General features: G+C 40.6%; 2 protein-coding genes across 2 annotated transcripts in view; one reads left to right on the forward strand and one right to left on the reverse strand.

The window, feature by feature from the left end:
* The window catches only part of LOC125454646 (ADP-ribose glycohydrolase MACROD1-like), an 880,504-nt gene extending 870,332 nt beyond the window's left edge, over nucleotides 1–10,172 (reverse strand). The window contains exon 1 of the mRNA XM_048535629.2: nucleotides 9,945–10,172. Within this exon, the coding sequence (XP_048391586.1) occupies nucleotides 9,945–9,969 (25 nt within the window). The 5' untranslated portion in view covers nucleotides 9,970–10,172. The remainder of the gene's footprint in view (nucleotides 1–9,944) is intronic.
* Nucleotides 10,173–10,336: 164 nt separating this feature from the next.
* The window catches only part of LOC125455233 (protein sel-1 homolog 1-like), a 67,500-nt gene continuing 64,516 nt past the window's right edge, over nucleotides 10,337–13,320 (forward strand). Inside the window, exon 1 of the mRNA XM_048536973.1 lies at nucleotides 10,337–10,796. Within this exon, the coding sequence (XP_048392930.1) occupies nucleotides 10,721–10,796 (76 nt within the window). The 5' untranslated portion in view covers nucleotides 10,337–10,720. The remainder of the gene's footprint in view (nucleotides 10,797–13,320) is intronic.

Raw genomic sequence — 13,320 nt, forward strand, 5'->3', positions numbered from 1 at the left:
AAGACTCTGATTATACATTCCATCCAGGCCTAACAGCAATTTGCAAATTTCTATCAGCCTCAGGCATTTGAGTGCAAAGCAATCAGGTTTGTCCAATCTCACCTCATAACTAATACCCTCCAAACTAGGCAACATCATGGTAAACCTTTTTGGTACCTTCTCTGAAACTTCCACATCCTTCTGGTAGTGCGGCAACTAGAATTATATGCATTGTTACAATCATGGTCGAACTAAAGTTCTACATAGATGGAACATGATTTGCCAATTGTTCACTCTATGCCCAGACTGATGAAGGCAAGCATGCCATATGGCTTCTTATCCACTTCAGATCTGTGGACTTATATGCCTAGATCACGTTGTATAATGATGCCACTACGGGTTCTGCTTTTTACTGAATACTTCCCTCCTGCAGTAGAGATCACCCAAAATGCACCATTTCACATTTGTCTGGATATAATTCCATCAGCAATTTGTCCACCTAAGTTTCCAGCCTATCTATATATCCTGCTGTTTCCTCTGGCAATCCTCCTCAATATCTGCAGCTCCCCCAATCTTTGCGTTGTCCAACAAGGAAAACCATGAAAAATTACACATTTCCAAGAATATTGAGTGACAAAAATAAAGATGAAAAAGGCACACAATTACTTGGCTACACAGGTTTAAAGAACAAGAACAAAAGAGAAATAAGGCACAGGAACAGGCCCTTCAGCCCTCCAAGCCTGTGCCAATCATCATGCCCTAACTAAACTAAAAAGCCAACCTTCTGCCCTTATTCAGTCGATATCCCTCTATCTCCTCCCTATTCATATAACCATCCAGATTCCTCTTAAATGTTGGCAATGTGCCTGCTTCCACCACCACCTCCGGCAGTGCATTCCACAATGTCTGTGAATCAAAATCTAATCCAAAAGTGGAATGAGGTGCCTTTTCTCAAAGTTCTTTTGTATAGGCGATGATATCGCATTGTCAGCTCAGGTAACTCCAGTTCAGTAGCTGGCCAGATAGACCCAGTCATTGGTTTCAAATAGCAGCTTTGCTTTTTCAAAAAAGCAAAGTCTCATTTCATGTTCAATTAAGAGCAAGAGTGCAAATTTGCTTCATGATAGGCTTGAGGGTCCAAATCCATACTGCCCTCACTCATGGCAGTGCTATGTCAAACTACTACTTTGAACCAATCCACAAACTGTTCCTGGGCAGTTACTTCTTTTGCCCTCAAAGACACCTAGGGGCAGCTGGAGTGCTAAAATTCAACTTCCGGTGAAGTTATAGGCACTTGTGTAACCAGTAAGTGTCTACGCAGTTCAACCCCTCTATTCCAACTTCCTCCCACCCCATCGAGTTGAAAAAAAATTAAACATCCACTCTTCCATTTTCTGGTTTAATTTTCAAGTAACATGTTTAGTTCTTGCATCTCTTTTTTACAAAAAAAAAATCCAAGAAGTCACAATCCTTCAAACTGAAGTCCTCAAAAAAAGTATAATATAAAGCCTTAATAATATTGTGTTGAAAACATCTGGTTGCTAAAAACTACTTAGCAACTATTAGGGAAGCCTGTCTATTCAGAGTTAAAAGAACAGTTTTCAATTGCAAGAAAATTGTGTGGGGAAACGTCATGCTAATGGCAATTCTCAGAGTTAAAAGAAAATTTTGTAACGAAAATTTGTTACCAAAGGTTTGAGATTGGGCTGAAAGAAAAGAAAAAAAGAACTAATACTAAAAAGTTAATATATTGCATGTAAGAAAATGAAAATCCAGTACGAATAAGATTTACCATTTATATCTAATGTTTTTCCTACGATGCATCTGCGCTGAGGAACAACCCTCATTACTCACTCACCTTTACTTGCACAAGTCAAAGATGCATTTTTTAACCAGTTATTTTGTTTTTATGGCTATATTGCAACTTCAGCCACAAAAAAAGATCATAAATCCATTTAATCTGGCTTTCTTTGAACTAATTATCCAGAAAGCATACATGTCAAATTAAATTTTATCTGGCCACAAAATTCAAGAGGATAATCTTGTTAATCTTTTGTAGAGCTGGGTACTTTGCAATATTAAAAACCCAGCAAACCCCTCTGCTTTGGCTGAATGGCTTCCTAGTGCTGTCCAATTTTGATTCTCATCTTAAAATTGGTTTTAGAAAGAAATTAGTCCAGAAACGTTAAACTAAGTTCTCCTTCACACTTCAACACTGCGGATAAATATAGCTCTTATGCTGTACATCATATGATGTTCATTAAGTTGACAGATTCCTACACTGAATATTTATAGCACTTGGAATGAAACATTCCCTACTTTGAGTATACATGGAAATAAGCCATTGGGCTAGAAGACTGGTGTTAAAATAATAAGTACTGCATTAATATTGCTATCCCTCTTCATGCAAGTAACATAAAAGTGTGCAACTCACTCATGTTTCTAATGACTCAGGATCAACTTTTGCAATGGAGCCATTAAACCTTTTCTGAATCAGTGTAGAAATTCAATGTGTATCTACTTACACCACCTATTTTAAATCTGGAGTTCAGGAGTACATCAAATATCTGTTTATTCAATCACGGACAGCCTCAAGAATTCCACATTCTATGTTTTGTAGTTTCCACTTGGTTTTTATGCTGTTATTTAAATCAACTGCAACGATAGAACTATTTTTGTTTTGATCAGTAAGCACAGTTTTCTGGGAATTAAAACGCACAGGTCTCGAGAACACTTTAATATCTTTAAACTGTACTGTAACAAGTTAATACATCTGTTTTACACCAGGTGACAGTGGAACGCACTTTCATTTTGTTGCTGTGGGGAGAATATCACTGGTCCGGGCATCCAGTGTCAGCATCAAAACATTCCAGGTCACGAGCAGTACAGGTTAGATACAAAGTAAAGCTCTGGACCATGTCACAATTGACCAATGTCAGCAGGACATTCCTATGCATTGGTAATGCTTTCCCAGTTCCCAATCCACATTTAGATGATTGCTTGGAAAGACTGCCTGGATAATGAAGTTTTGTGAAATGAGTTCTCAGCCAAGGCTGAGCTGTATTCTCTTATTTTTCATAGGAGATGGAAATGGACATTATTAATACAAACAACACAGCACTACTGCAGGCTGACTCCTTGTGCTTATTATCAAAAATGTTACTTCCTCAAATTATCATTGCAGGTACCCTCTATTATCCTGTTATGTTTATTAAGAATCAAGGATTTGATAAACAATGTTATAAAACATCCAGATCTGCAAGCTTGCAAAATAAGAATAGAAGGAAGTAGAAAACAAAGTTTTCAAATGACTTGACTTATAAATAAGCTACTACCTTTGTGTTCAGTTTGTGCTCTCTCACAATCAACTTTAATCCAAATACTTCTTGGAAGCATGGCTTGAAATTGAAAGTGTTCCAGTAATGTGTGTTGTAGAGAGCTGCACGATTATTTTTTGCCCATAAAACATTTTTTTTAAAAAAGATATTGCTCAATGCATGTCTTAAGAAGGGATTTCATATGCTAAGGGAGAGCAAAATTTGTCTCTTGTACAGAAATACCTTCTGCAACCTGTTAGATGCATAGAGACTGAGCACTCATATCCCACCTGTACAAGTATGCATCAGCAGTGCTGCTCTGTAGGGTTCTGTTTCTTTTGAACAGAAGATGCAAAAAGACCTTAAATTCACTGTTTCTTTCTTTTTCTGCATTTGTGACACATTTAACATAACAGCTTTCTTGGGAAACCTCATTGACTGTGTTCAATTGACAATAGAATATTAGAGATTATGCAACATGAAACAATTCGTGCTTTCATTTGGTTTAGTTACTCAAAAGATGTCAATACCATCACATTGTGCTATTTGCGTTGTGATTGTTGTGAAAACTTCGCAAATAAAAATATTTCTGAGATTCGGATTTCCAGAGTTTACAACCTGATCAAGGACCAACACTTTAAAAATCTCCATTTTGTGAGGAGCTCCTGTCCAGTCATAAATGATTACATGATCATTTCACACACCAAATGTTAATATTGACTATGTTTGAATGGAAATGCTGGTTACTTGGAATCCGTAAACTTTGCGGGTATTTTCAAACTTCCCATTCTCCATGGTGTCCCAAAAGATTCTAGTTATCTGGTGGATAATTAGATCCCTAACACAACCTAATACAACATTATGTATCATCTTATCTGATCTTCACAACATGATTAATTCAGAGCTGTTAAGATATTATGTTAACTGAGAAGTCATCCCTCTCTCAGTGTTGCAAGAAATGCAATTGGGGTCACTTATCTGTGTCAAGGTATAGCTAACACTACATTACTACCAGAAATATCTGAGTGACCAAACAGGTGGTTTGGACATTTGCAATAAATTTGCTTTCGATATTAAATCTGTGGCTCACAAAAGAGTTCTTCTACATGTATTGTTATAACTGAGCAAGGAGGGTGAAATAATTCCTTTCCTTATCCCACTCCTCAGAACAAGATTTTAATTTAAAAGGGGAGACCATATTGCATATAACTCAGACTTATGAGCAAGCCAGCCAAGGTCCTATACAAATAAAGAGCAGTTGATTACAAACAAAAGGCCTACTCAAACAAAAGAGATTTTAACCATGACTTCCCAAAGTGGGGTCAAAGTTTTAGGTTCTCAACCTGTGAGATGGTAATTGCCACTGTAGAGCTCCAATCAACTTTTGAGAGCTCTGGTCCCACTCTCATAGCCCCTCCATGTTACTTTCAGCAGTTCTTGAGGAATGACGAAAAATTTCAATCTTCATGACAGGGTCACAGTGCGGAAGCATGGGAAGCACTGGTTTCGAACTGTACCACCGACTCTCACATGCAAGCACGCATTCATGCAACCTCCAAGTCTGGAATAAAACTCGACAGGGTATTATCCTAAAAGTACTCTGGCCAAGTTACAGTTAAATTCAGAAAATAAGTAAATCTATTGGCACTGGGATTTCTTTTTGAATCAGGTACAGCAGTTGAATTCTTTTTTGTCTAGAGACAGTGATTTAGATTCAGAACTTTCTTCTTGGAAACCCACTCCTAGTCTTCAACAAAAAAAAAATTGGGACCCTCATTTTCCTTTTGCCAAGTTTGAAACTTTGAATAAATTTATCAAAGACAGCTTTGAACCTTGCTCTACATTTGCAAATATGAACAAACCTCTGCCAAAGGACAAATAGCAAGTTAAAGTTGAAGTCTACCAGATCACTAATACCCAAGCTCCAAATTGTTTCAGAGAAACAGAAAAGTCTGCCCTCACATAATGTAAACTGGTTTTGAGAAGAGACAAGGACTGGGCAAGAAGGTCACAGATGTTAGGATATTCTGCGTAGTCATCCCTTGTTCATCAACAAAAAGGATTCAAATAGATAGCTGGCATAACATTAACTATCATCCCCTAAAATTGGGTACATATACAAATGATCAGAGTAAGATGCAGTCCTCAGCAAGTAGTTGTCTGCCTTAGATAGGCCACAAGAGGAGGATGAGGGCTCAAGGGACAGTTTCCTTACATGTTGGCTCATGAACAGGAAGCTGCTTTCACATGTTTAATGAGATAACACACCATGCCAGCTGTCTGGTGATCCAATGATAATCAATAAGCCATCCTCAACAGTCACAGGTTATATACATGCTGTTTAACAAACTTAAAACTATGTGTAAATTCCTTAACAATGATTGACTACTTATATCAGTTAACTGTGGTCCCTTATTCCAAAATTTTACAACTTGTGGTGATGTCTTCCAAAGGGGTTTTTTAACTCTCAAACTATGATGAAAGAGATTTCAGTGCAAGATAGACAGCAAAAAGCAAAAAAAGACAAACTGGGTGTGTCCTCTCCAAACAGTACTGTAGCCTCAGAGACTGTAGTGCAGCAGCTTATGTTCTTTGCAAGTGCAACACTTTTCTCTGCCATAGCCAGTCCCCTTTGCTTTGCAAAGTGTTCTTTACCAGAAGTCCAAGATATAGATATATGCAAAGCTATTCTAAAATTAATATTTAAGAATAACACACCTTCATAACAACACTCTATTTACAGATTTTTAAATATTGTTTATGATGATTGCCCAATACCAATTGCCAAAAGAAGGCGGCAATGAACTGCTTCTTGAATCACTGCAATCCTTGAGGTGTTGAGGCACCCACAACGCTTTAAGGAAGGAACTTTCAGGATTTTGAGTCCGTGAAAGTGAAGGAACAGTAATACCTCGCAGATGGTGATTTGCTTTGCGTCTGCTGCCCTCATCCTTCTAGGTAGTAGCAGCTGCAGTACACATTCAGCACCAATGAACAGTGATAGCAAAATACTGAATGTTGAAGGGATAGATGGTGTGTCAATCAAGTGGGCTGTTTTTGTCCTGAATGGTGCCAAGCTTCTTGAGTGTCATTTGCATGGGCATCCATTCAGGCAAGTGGAGAGTATTCCACCACACTCCTGACTTGTGCCTTATAGATGATGGGCTGACACTGGGGAGACAAGAGATGAATTAGTTGCTGCAGAATTTCCAACTTCTGATCTGTTCTTGTAGCCACAGAATTGCTGATCCAGTTAAGTTTCTGATCAAGAGCATATATGGATATATATATATATGACCATTTGACTTTCACTTTGGAGATAATTATTTACTGGCACAAATGTTACTTGCCATGTATTGACTCTAGTATTGAGTCCACCACCGAGCTCAGTTTTCTCCTGTGGAGGAAGTTCACCAGGATGTTGCCTAATATGGAGGCCACTAGCTATGAAGAGAGCTTAAGTAGATTAGGAATATTTTCATTAGAAGGACGGAGGTTGACGGGAGACCTGATTGAGGTCTACAAAATCATGAGGGGTATAGACAGGGCAGATAGCAAGAAGCTTTTTCCCAGAGTGGGGCACTCAATTGTTAGGGGTCACGATTTCAAGGTGAGAGGGGAGAAGTTTAAGGGAGATATGTGTGGAAAGTTCTTTCCGCAGAGGGTGGTGGGTGCCTGGAACGCGTTGCCAGCGGAGCTGGTAGAGGCGGGCACGATAACATCAATTAAGATGTATCTAGACAGATACATGAATGGGCAGGGAGCCGGAGGATACAGATCCTTAGTAAATAGGTGACAGGTTTAGATGGAGGACCTGGATTGCCGCAGGCTTGGAGGGCCGAAGGGCCTGTTCCTGTGCTGTAATTTTCTTTGTTCTTTGTTCTTTAATCATGGCCTTGTCAACACTTGCTTTAGCCAGATGATCCATCCTCCTACCATATACATACTTGTGCATGTCTCTCTCTTCCAAGGATCCTTGATGCTACAGTCAGCCAAATGATGATGAAGCAGTCACTCTTAGCTCAATGCTGGAGTTCAGCTTTTCTATATTTGGGCCGATGCTATATAGAGCAATGTGATCCAGATGGAAACCAAACTGACCTTTGGTGAGCAGATTATTTCTGTATAAGTGCCACCTGTTGGCACCTTTGACAATACTTTCTGTGGACTTTTGGTGATGATTGATAAATAACTGGGCAAAATGGAAACTTCATTACTCGAGATTAGTAATGAAGTTTGCATGTAGACATCACATAAAGACAGATTATCCTTAGCAATGATGAAAAGTGCAGTAATACATAAAAGTCACTTACCATCAAAGCTTCCAAGAACCCAAAGGAGACACAGCACTTTCAGAACCAGGCATAACACCATAAGGTGGAGGAAAAGGGGTAAATCGCATCAAAGAAATACAGCGCGTCCACAAAGCTTAATTTTTCTATCAAGTTCTTTCATAACACAATACAATTGGGCATCTATCTTTCTCTTAGCTGGAAATCCTCTACAACTAAGTTATCTTCTCCCTCTACTTTACCAAAAGTTGAATTCTTTGCACAAATCAAGACATAGAATGTACACTGTGACACTGAGTTATTTTCCCAATTTCAGCATCTACATTACAAAGTGTTCCAAATCAGATATTTCAAATGCAAGTCACATTAATATTCCAAAATATCTTAACAAGTTCTAAATGCAGGCTCGGAACAGTACAAAGATGGCATTCAATGTCCCTACAGTAAACATGCAGAGTGTCCCAGAATGCAAAACCTGAAATGCTGCAGTTTGGGCAGAGGCCTGGTATAAATAGGCGTTAGATTAACATCAACCACATAGGAATCTCACAAACACACAACAAAATTGGCTTTCATGTTATCAATATTGCCTGACCTCAGAAAATAGAGGCAAGTGTAGATTTAATGTAACATTAAGGTTGTAGCTTTTTCTTTATGGTAGTTCAGTGTCCAGTTTCTACGTCAACACAAATTCCAGTGGGACCTGGCTAAAGCAAGTGTTGACAAGGCTATGATTAGGCACAGGAGAAAACTGAGCTCGGTGGTGGACTCAATACTAGAGTCAATAAAATGTCACAGAGGCAAACGGAATTTTATAACACTACAACCCAAGTCAAAACATTTTACTTTCAAAGTTGCAACATGCCAGCATGAAATATTTCTACATTTAAAGATATAGCAATAGTACAGTTCCTGCAAGCAAGTCCCTACAATGCTAACAACTCTCTACTCATCACTAAGCAAGACTGTTCAGAATTATCAATGTTTATAATAAGTAACGATCATTACATAATTTGCATGTTACCCATATAATTGGCTTAATTCTATTTGGAGTGTTTCAAAAGATAAACATCCTTGTTGACAGATCCAGATGTGTCCCAAGTCAACAAAAAAGGTAAAACTGTCAGCTGAGTTCATAATGTCCACACTTTGTTTACAAAACTGTGAAGCTACACACAAAAACAAACTAATAGCTGTAACTAAGTCTGAAGCCAGAAATGTAGACTTCAGAAAAATCAAAATCCAGGGCTGGACAATTCTTACTTGCAGCCATTGTCATTTTGGTTACTAATTTAACTCAGCCTCCTTTTTTTAAAGCATAAATCAAGCTGGTCTGGAGACAAAGGTTAAGAAATTGCTCTGAAAAAGAACATGCTATAACATCTCAACTATCATGCAATTTTGTATATTGCCAGGGTAAACATCAGTCAGATAGTTTGTGTCATATTTTCCACAGAGAATTGAAAAATGCTTTTAAAATGCACAACAGCAATGCCTCAAAAGCAAAAGGATGAAAAGAGTGAAATACAATCGTAGAAAACTGAGGATTATAAAGACCTCACAGCTTATTTATATTCCCAACCTCGATGTGAATTAGTAATGATGCATCATATATCCGATACCTGCATTACTCCGCAATTATAGGCACCGTCATTATTCATTTAATGCTATCCGTTCAAATTGACCGAACTAGAAGTCCCAACTAAATGTCTACTCAGAGTACATGTTACAACCTTATTTTCCCATAATCTGAGCCCATGATGTCCTTATTCCATGTGGTAATGTTGACAGACACACCTTCCTTCCAGAACACAGGCATAAAGATATAGACGTCAAAAGTGGCACAAATCATAGACAGGAAAAATTCTGTAATGTTATCATTCAGGTAAACAGCCACTAGATTCACTGCATTTCGCTTAAAACAAAAAAAGGCAAGCACATTTTGGACAAATACATTACCACACTTATGGTAGTTCAGTTTGAGAGAAAAGAAAAATGCTTTACGCCCCTTCCCCTGTTTTACGTGCAAGACAAAGAAATCGGTCCATTGGCAGACAGATCGGGGCAAACAGAACAGTCGTAGATAGCGCAAGCGATACAGACAGTGTAAAAGGTGTGTGTTTCAGCTCCTTTCTTTTGACAGGAGGCGCTTCAAGGCCTAGTCTGCTCCTATGACAACCAGAAAAGCCTGGTTTCAGCAGAGCAGCCGGGGACCCTTTACACGGTAGTAAAGTAAAAGGACAGGGTGGGAAGTAGACCCTAGGTGACAGGGGGAGGTGAGACGTTTTTTCCTCTGACCCACTGACAGATAGCGACAGACGCGAGCACGCACACACACACACACACACGTACCCACCTGTGGATTTCTTCTCCTTGGGCATGTTTTTTGTCTCCTTGCGTTCCTCTCCCTGTGTTGCTGAAGTCCTGGGATCGGCGAAACAGAAACCCGAGTGCCTCAGTCAGGAATAAATGTTTAAATTATTCCCCGCACACATACACTATACCTCCCAGGCGAACTGACAGCAGACGCACCACCTGATCTTCAGGCAGCAACGCCCCCTCAACCAAGCGTGATGCTTCAGACCCCGCCCCCTGAGGAGGAGGCGCGGTCTACGCCGCGCACCCACAAAGCCTATTGGCAATACTGAACGTCCGTCGACCCGCCCCGCGCTCCATTGGTGCGTCTCCGACCCTGTCCCCGTCCCAGTCCCCGCCCCCTCGAACTATCAAGTGCGATTGCGCCTAAGTTTTCTTGCTGGCACGGCGATTGATCCTCGTGCGGGCTGCAGTTGGAGCGGGAGAGAGACAGAGCGAATGCAATCGGTCGTTATGTTTCATCGCTGTATAAGTCTATACTTAATGTGGCGTTTGAAACAGACGGAACTATTGAGAGACAGCGCGCACGCCAAGGACGGGGCATGGGTGTCAGCTGGACGGGCAGAGCTCTGTTTTGGGTGTCCATAAATGAGGTTCCGGGTCAGGGGTCGGGGATCCGGCTTGGCCTTCCCATTGGCGAAGGTCGGCGCGACGGTCGCCTGGTGACGGTCGCCTAGCGACGGGAAGTGGGGCAAGGGGAGTTAGTTTTGAAAGGATGCTCAGGCGTTGGTGCAGAATCCTAGTCGCAGGCTCGGGATGGACGTGGCGCTGCACAGGCCCTGCTCCAGCTTACTGATAGTACTGCTGCTCCTCATCCTACCAGGCTTGGGAAGTAGGTATTCGTGATCACTGGGGTTGGGGTAATTTACTGTTAATCATCTCTGTCAATAGTAATGATAGACGAAAGAATTTAAGTTCCTGGCTAACAAGGTGTGGAGCTGGATGAACACAGCAGGCCAAGCAGCATCAGAGGTCTTCTTCTCGTCTTCTAATCTTCTAGAAGTCTTCTAGTCTTCTCCTTTGATACTGCTTGGCCTGCTGTGTTCATCCAGCTCCACACCCTGTTATCTCAGATTCTCCAGCATCTGCAGTTCCTACTATCTCTTTTAAGTTCCTGGCTTCTGTCTGTTATGAAGAAGGGTCACTGGACTTGAAATGTTAACTCTGCTCTCTCTCTGTGGGTGCTGCCAGACCTACTGAGTTTCTACAGTGATCTATGTTTTTGTTCCAGCTCTACAGCACCCACATTCCTTTGTTTTATGAAAGAATTGAAGTGCTCCTCTTGAGTTTGTGTCGTCTCACAGCCTGGCATCAGGCTCAGACCTGCTGTAATAATTCGTCCTGCAGACGGTTTTGCAGTCTGCATGACTTCAGTTAATGATTCCTCAGTAAGTGGAATGGAGTGGGTCGTACTGCTGGCTGTTCTTGGCAGTGTTCACTGCTAGTCTTCAACTGTGTTGACTTCTGAAGATTCTTCAGAGAGGATAGAAATTAGAAAGTTGTTACAACGCTAAAAGGGGCCTTTCAGTCTATTGTGTCCACACTGATTGTCAAACATCCATCTATTCTAATCTCATCTTCCAGCATACTGTAGCCTTGTATGTTACAGCGTTTCAAGTGTTTGTCAAAATACTCAAATGTCTTGTGGCATTTTAGACACTGAGTTCCGGATATCCAGATTTCTCTGGGTGAAATTTGCTCTCCTCATATGGCCAGTAAACCCTCAGCTCCTTACCTTAGAACTGTGTCCTCTGGTTATTGACCTCTCTACTAAGGTGTAAAGTTGCTCCTTATTGATCTGTCTATTCACCTGTGAAGCTTGTACACCTCAGTCACACCCCTCAGTCTTTTCTGCTCTGAGGAACACAATCTCAGTCTGTCCAGTCTCTATTCGTAGCTGGATCATTCCGGCCTAGGCAACATCCTGATGAATCTCCACTGCATTCTCACCAGTTTAATCACAGCCTTCCTATTATTTAGCAACCAAGACTACACACAGTACTACAACTGTGGCCTAACTAACATAATTGAAGATTTTGGACAATAGAGGCTGGACGTAAGGGATGCTTACAGTTGATGCCTGTTCCTACTGGGATCTTCTCTGGATAGACATGCTGCCACCAATTCTCCTTGTAATACCACTTCACAGCACTTCATAGTATCAGGTAGTGAAGGACTAACCACTAATTTGACAGAAAAGGCACATGCTTAGGTAACAACAAGTAGTCTATTTTGTAGTAGCAAGATAGGAAGTTAACGTGGAGTAAGACTGTTAATTTCATTTGCTAAAAGACGTTGGTAATTGTACGGTAGAGGTTAGATAGATCTTAGGTTTCGGGTAAAAGTTCAGCACAATATCATGGTCCGAAGGGCCTGTACTGCACTGTACTGTTCTATGCTCTATGTTCTATCTCCTAAAAATACTAGGCCAATTTATGTTGTTATCAGGAGGGGTAAGACTTACAGTCTGGAACAACAACAGCAGATAAATATTCCCCGTCTCCTCCCAGAGACAATTTTCTCTGTCTTGGTGAGTGGAGCTATTCAAAGGCTTCATTTCAGGCTATCTGCCTTCTGCAGCAAATCTTTTGGGGGAGCCTATGGCATTGTGGTGATATCAGTGGACTGGTCATCCAGAAGTTTCAGATGATAATCTGGAGTTATGGGTTTAAATCCCGCTGCAGCAGCCAGTGCTGTTCAAATTCAATTCACCAAATCTAGAATAGAATATGACTCTGACTATTGTCATTGAAGACGCATCTGGGCTGGTTGATGAATGCCCTTTAGGGAAAGCTATCTGTTTTCCTGTGCAGCGATGCTCATGTTCCTCTGATGAATAGAAAGAAGTCTTTAGGTAATGATCCACTGTCCTTGTGATGCAGACAATTAACCCTCTTTTTCGGAGGCACTGTGTTGGAATTGAGGATGATTTGCTTCCATGCCAATTTGATGGGTTCTGAAATGGTTCATTCACTCGATGTGGGGCAGGTGAGGCATGAAGGGATGCGTTGATGAATTGATTGGAGGTTTCTGAGCTCTCTTCTTCACTGCGCCTCTGCGTGTTTCTGGTGAAGCCTCTTGTTGTGTTCAATGTCTCTCCCAGAGGAACCATAAGCATATTGATCAGTAACAAGTCAGTCTTTCATCAGTAGGTGGAAATACTCAATACATTCCAGGTGTAGCTTACAAAAGTAAAAGCAAGTTCAGCAGTCATGGCAACACCTGTGAAAAGAAATGAAGTTAACATTTTGAGACTGGAATGACTTCATGAGAACTGTGTTTGTCTCGAATTTTTTTTCCAGCATCAACAGTATTTTGTTTTATTTGAATATGTTTGTGTATCTTTCATTCATTCT

This window comes from Stegostoma tigrinum, chromosome 9 (assembly GCF_030684315.1).
Source record: "Stegostoma tigrinum isolate sSteTig4 chromosome 9, sSteTig4.hap1, whole genome shotgun sequence".
Lineage (NCBI taxonomy): Eukaryota > Metazoa > Chordata > Chondrichthyes > Orectolobiformes > Stegostomatidae > Stegostoma > Stegostoma tigrinum.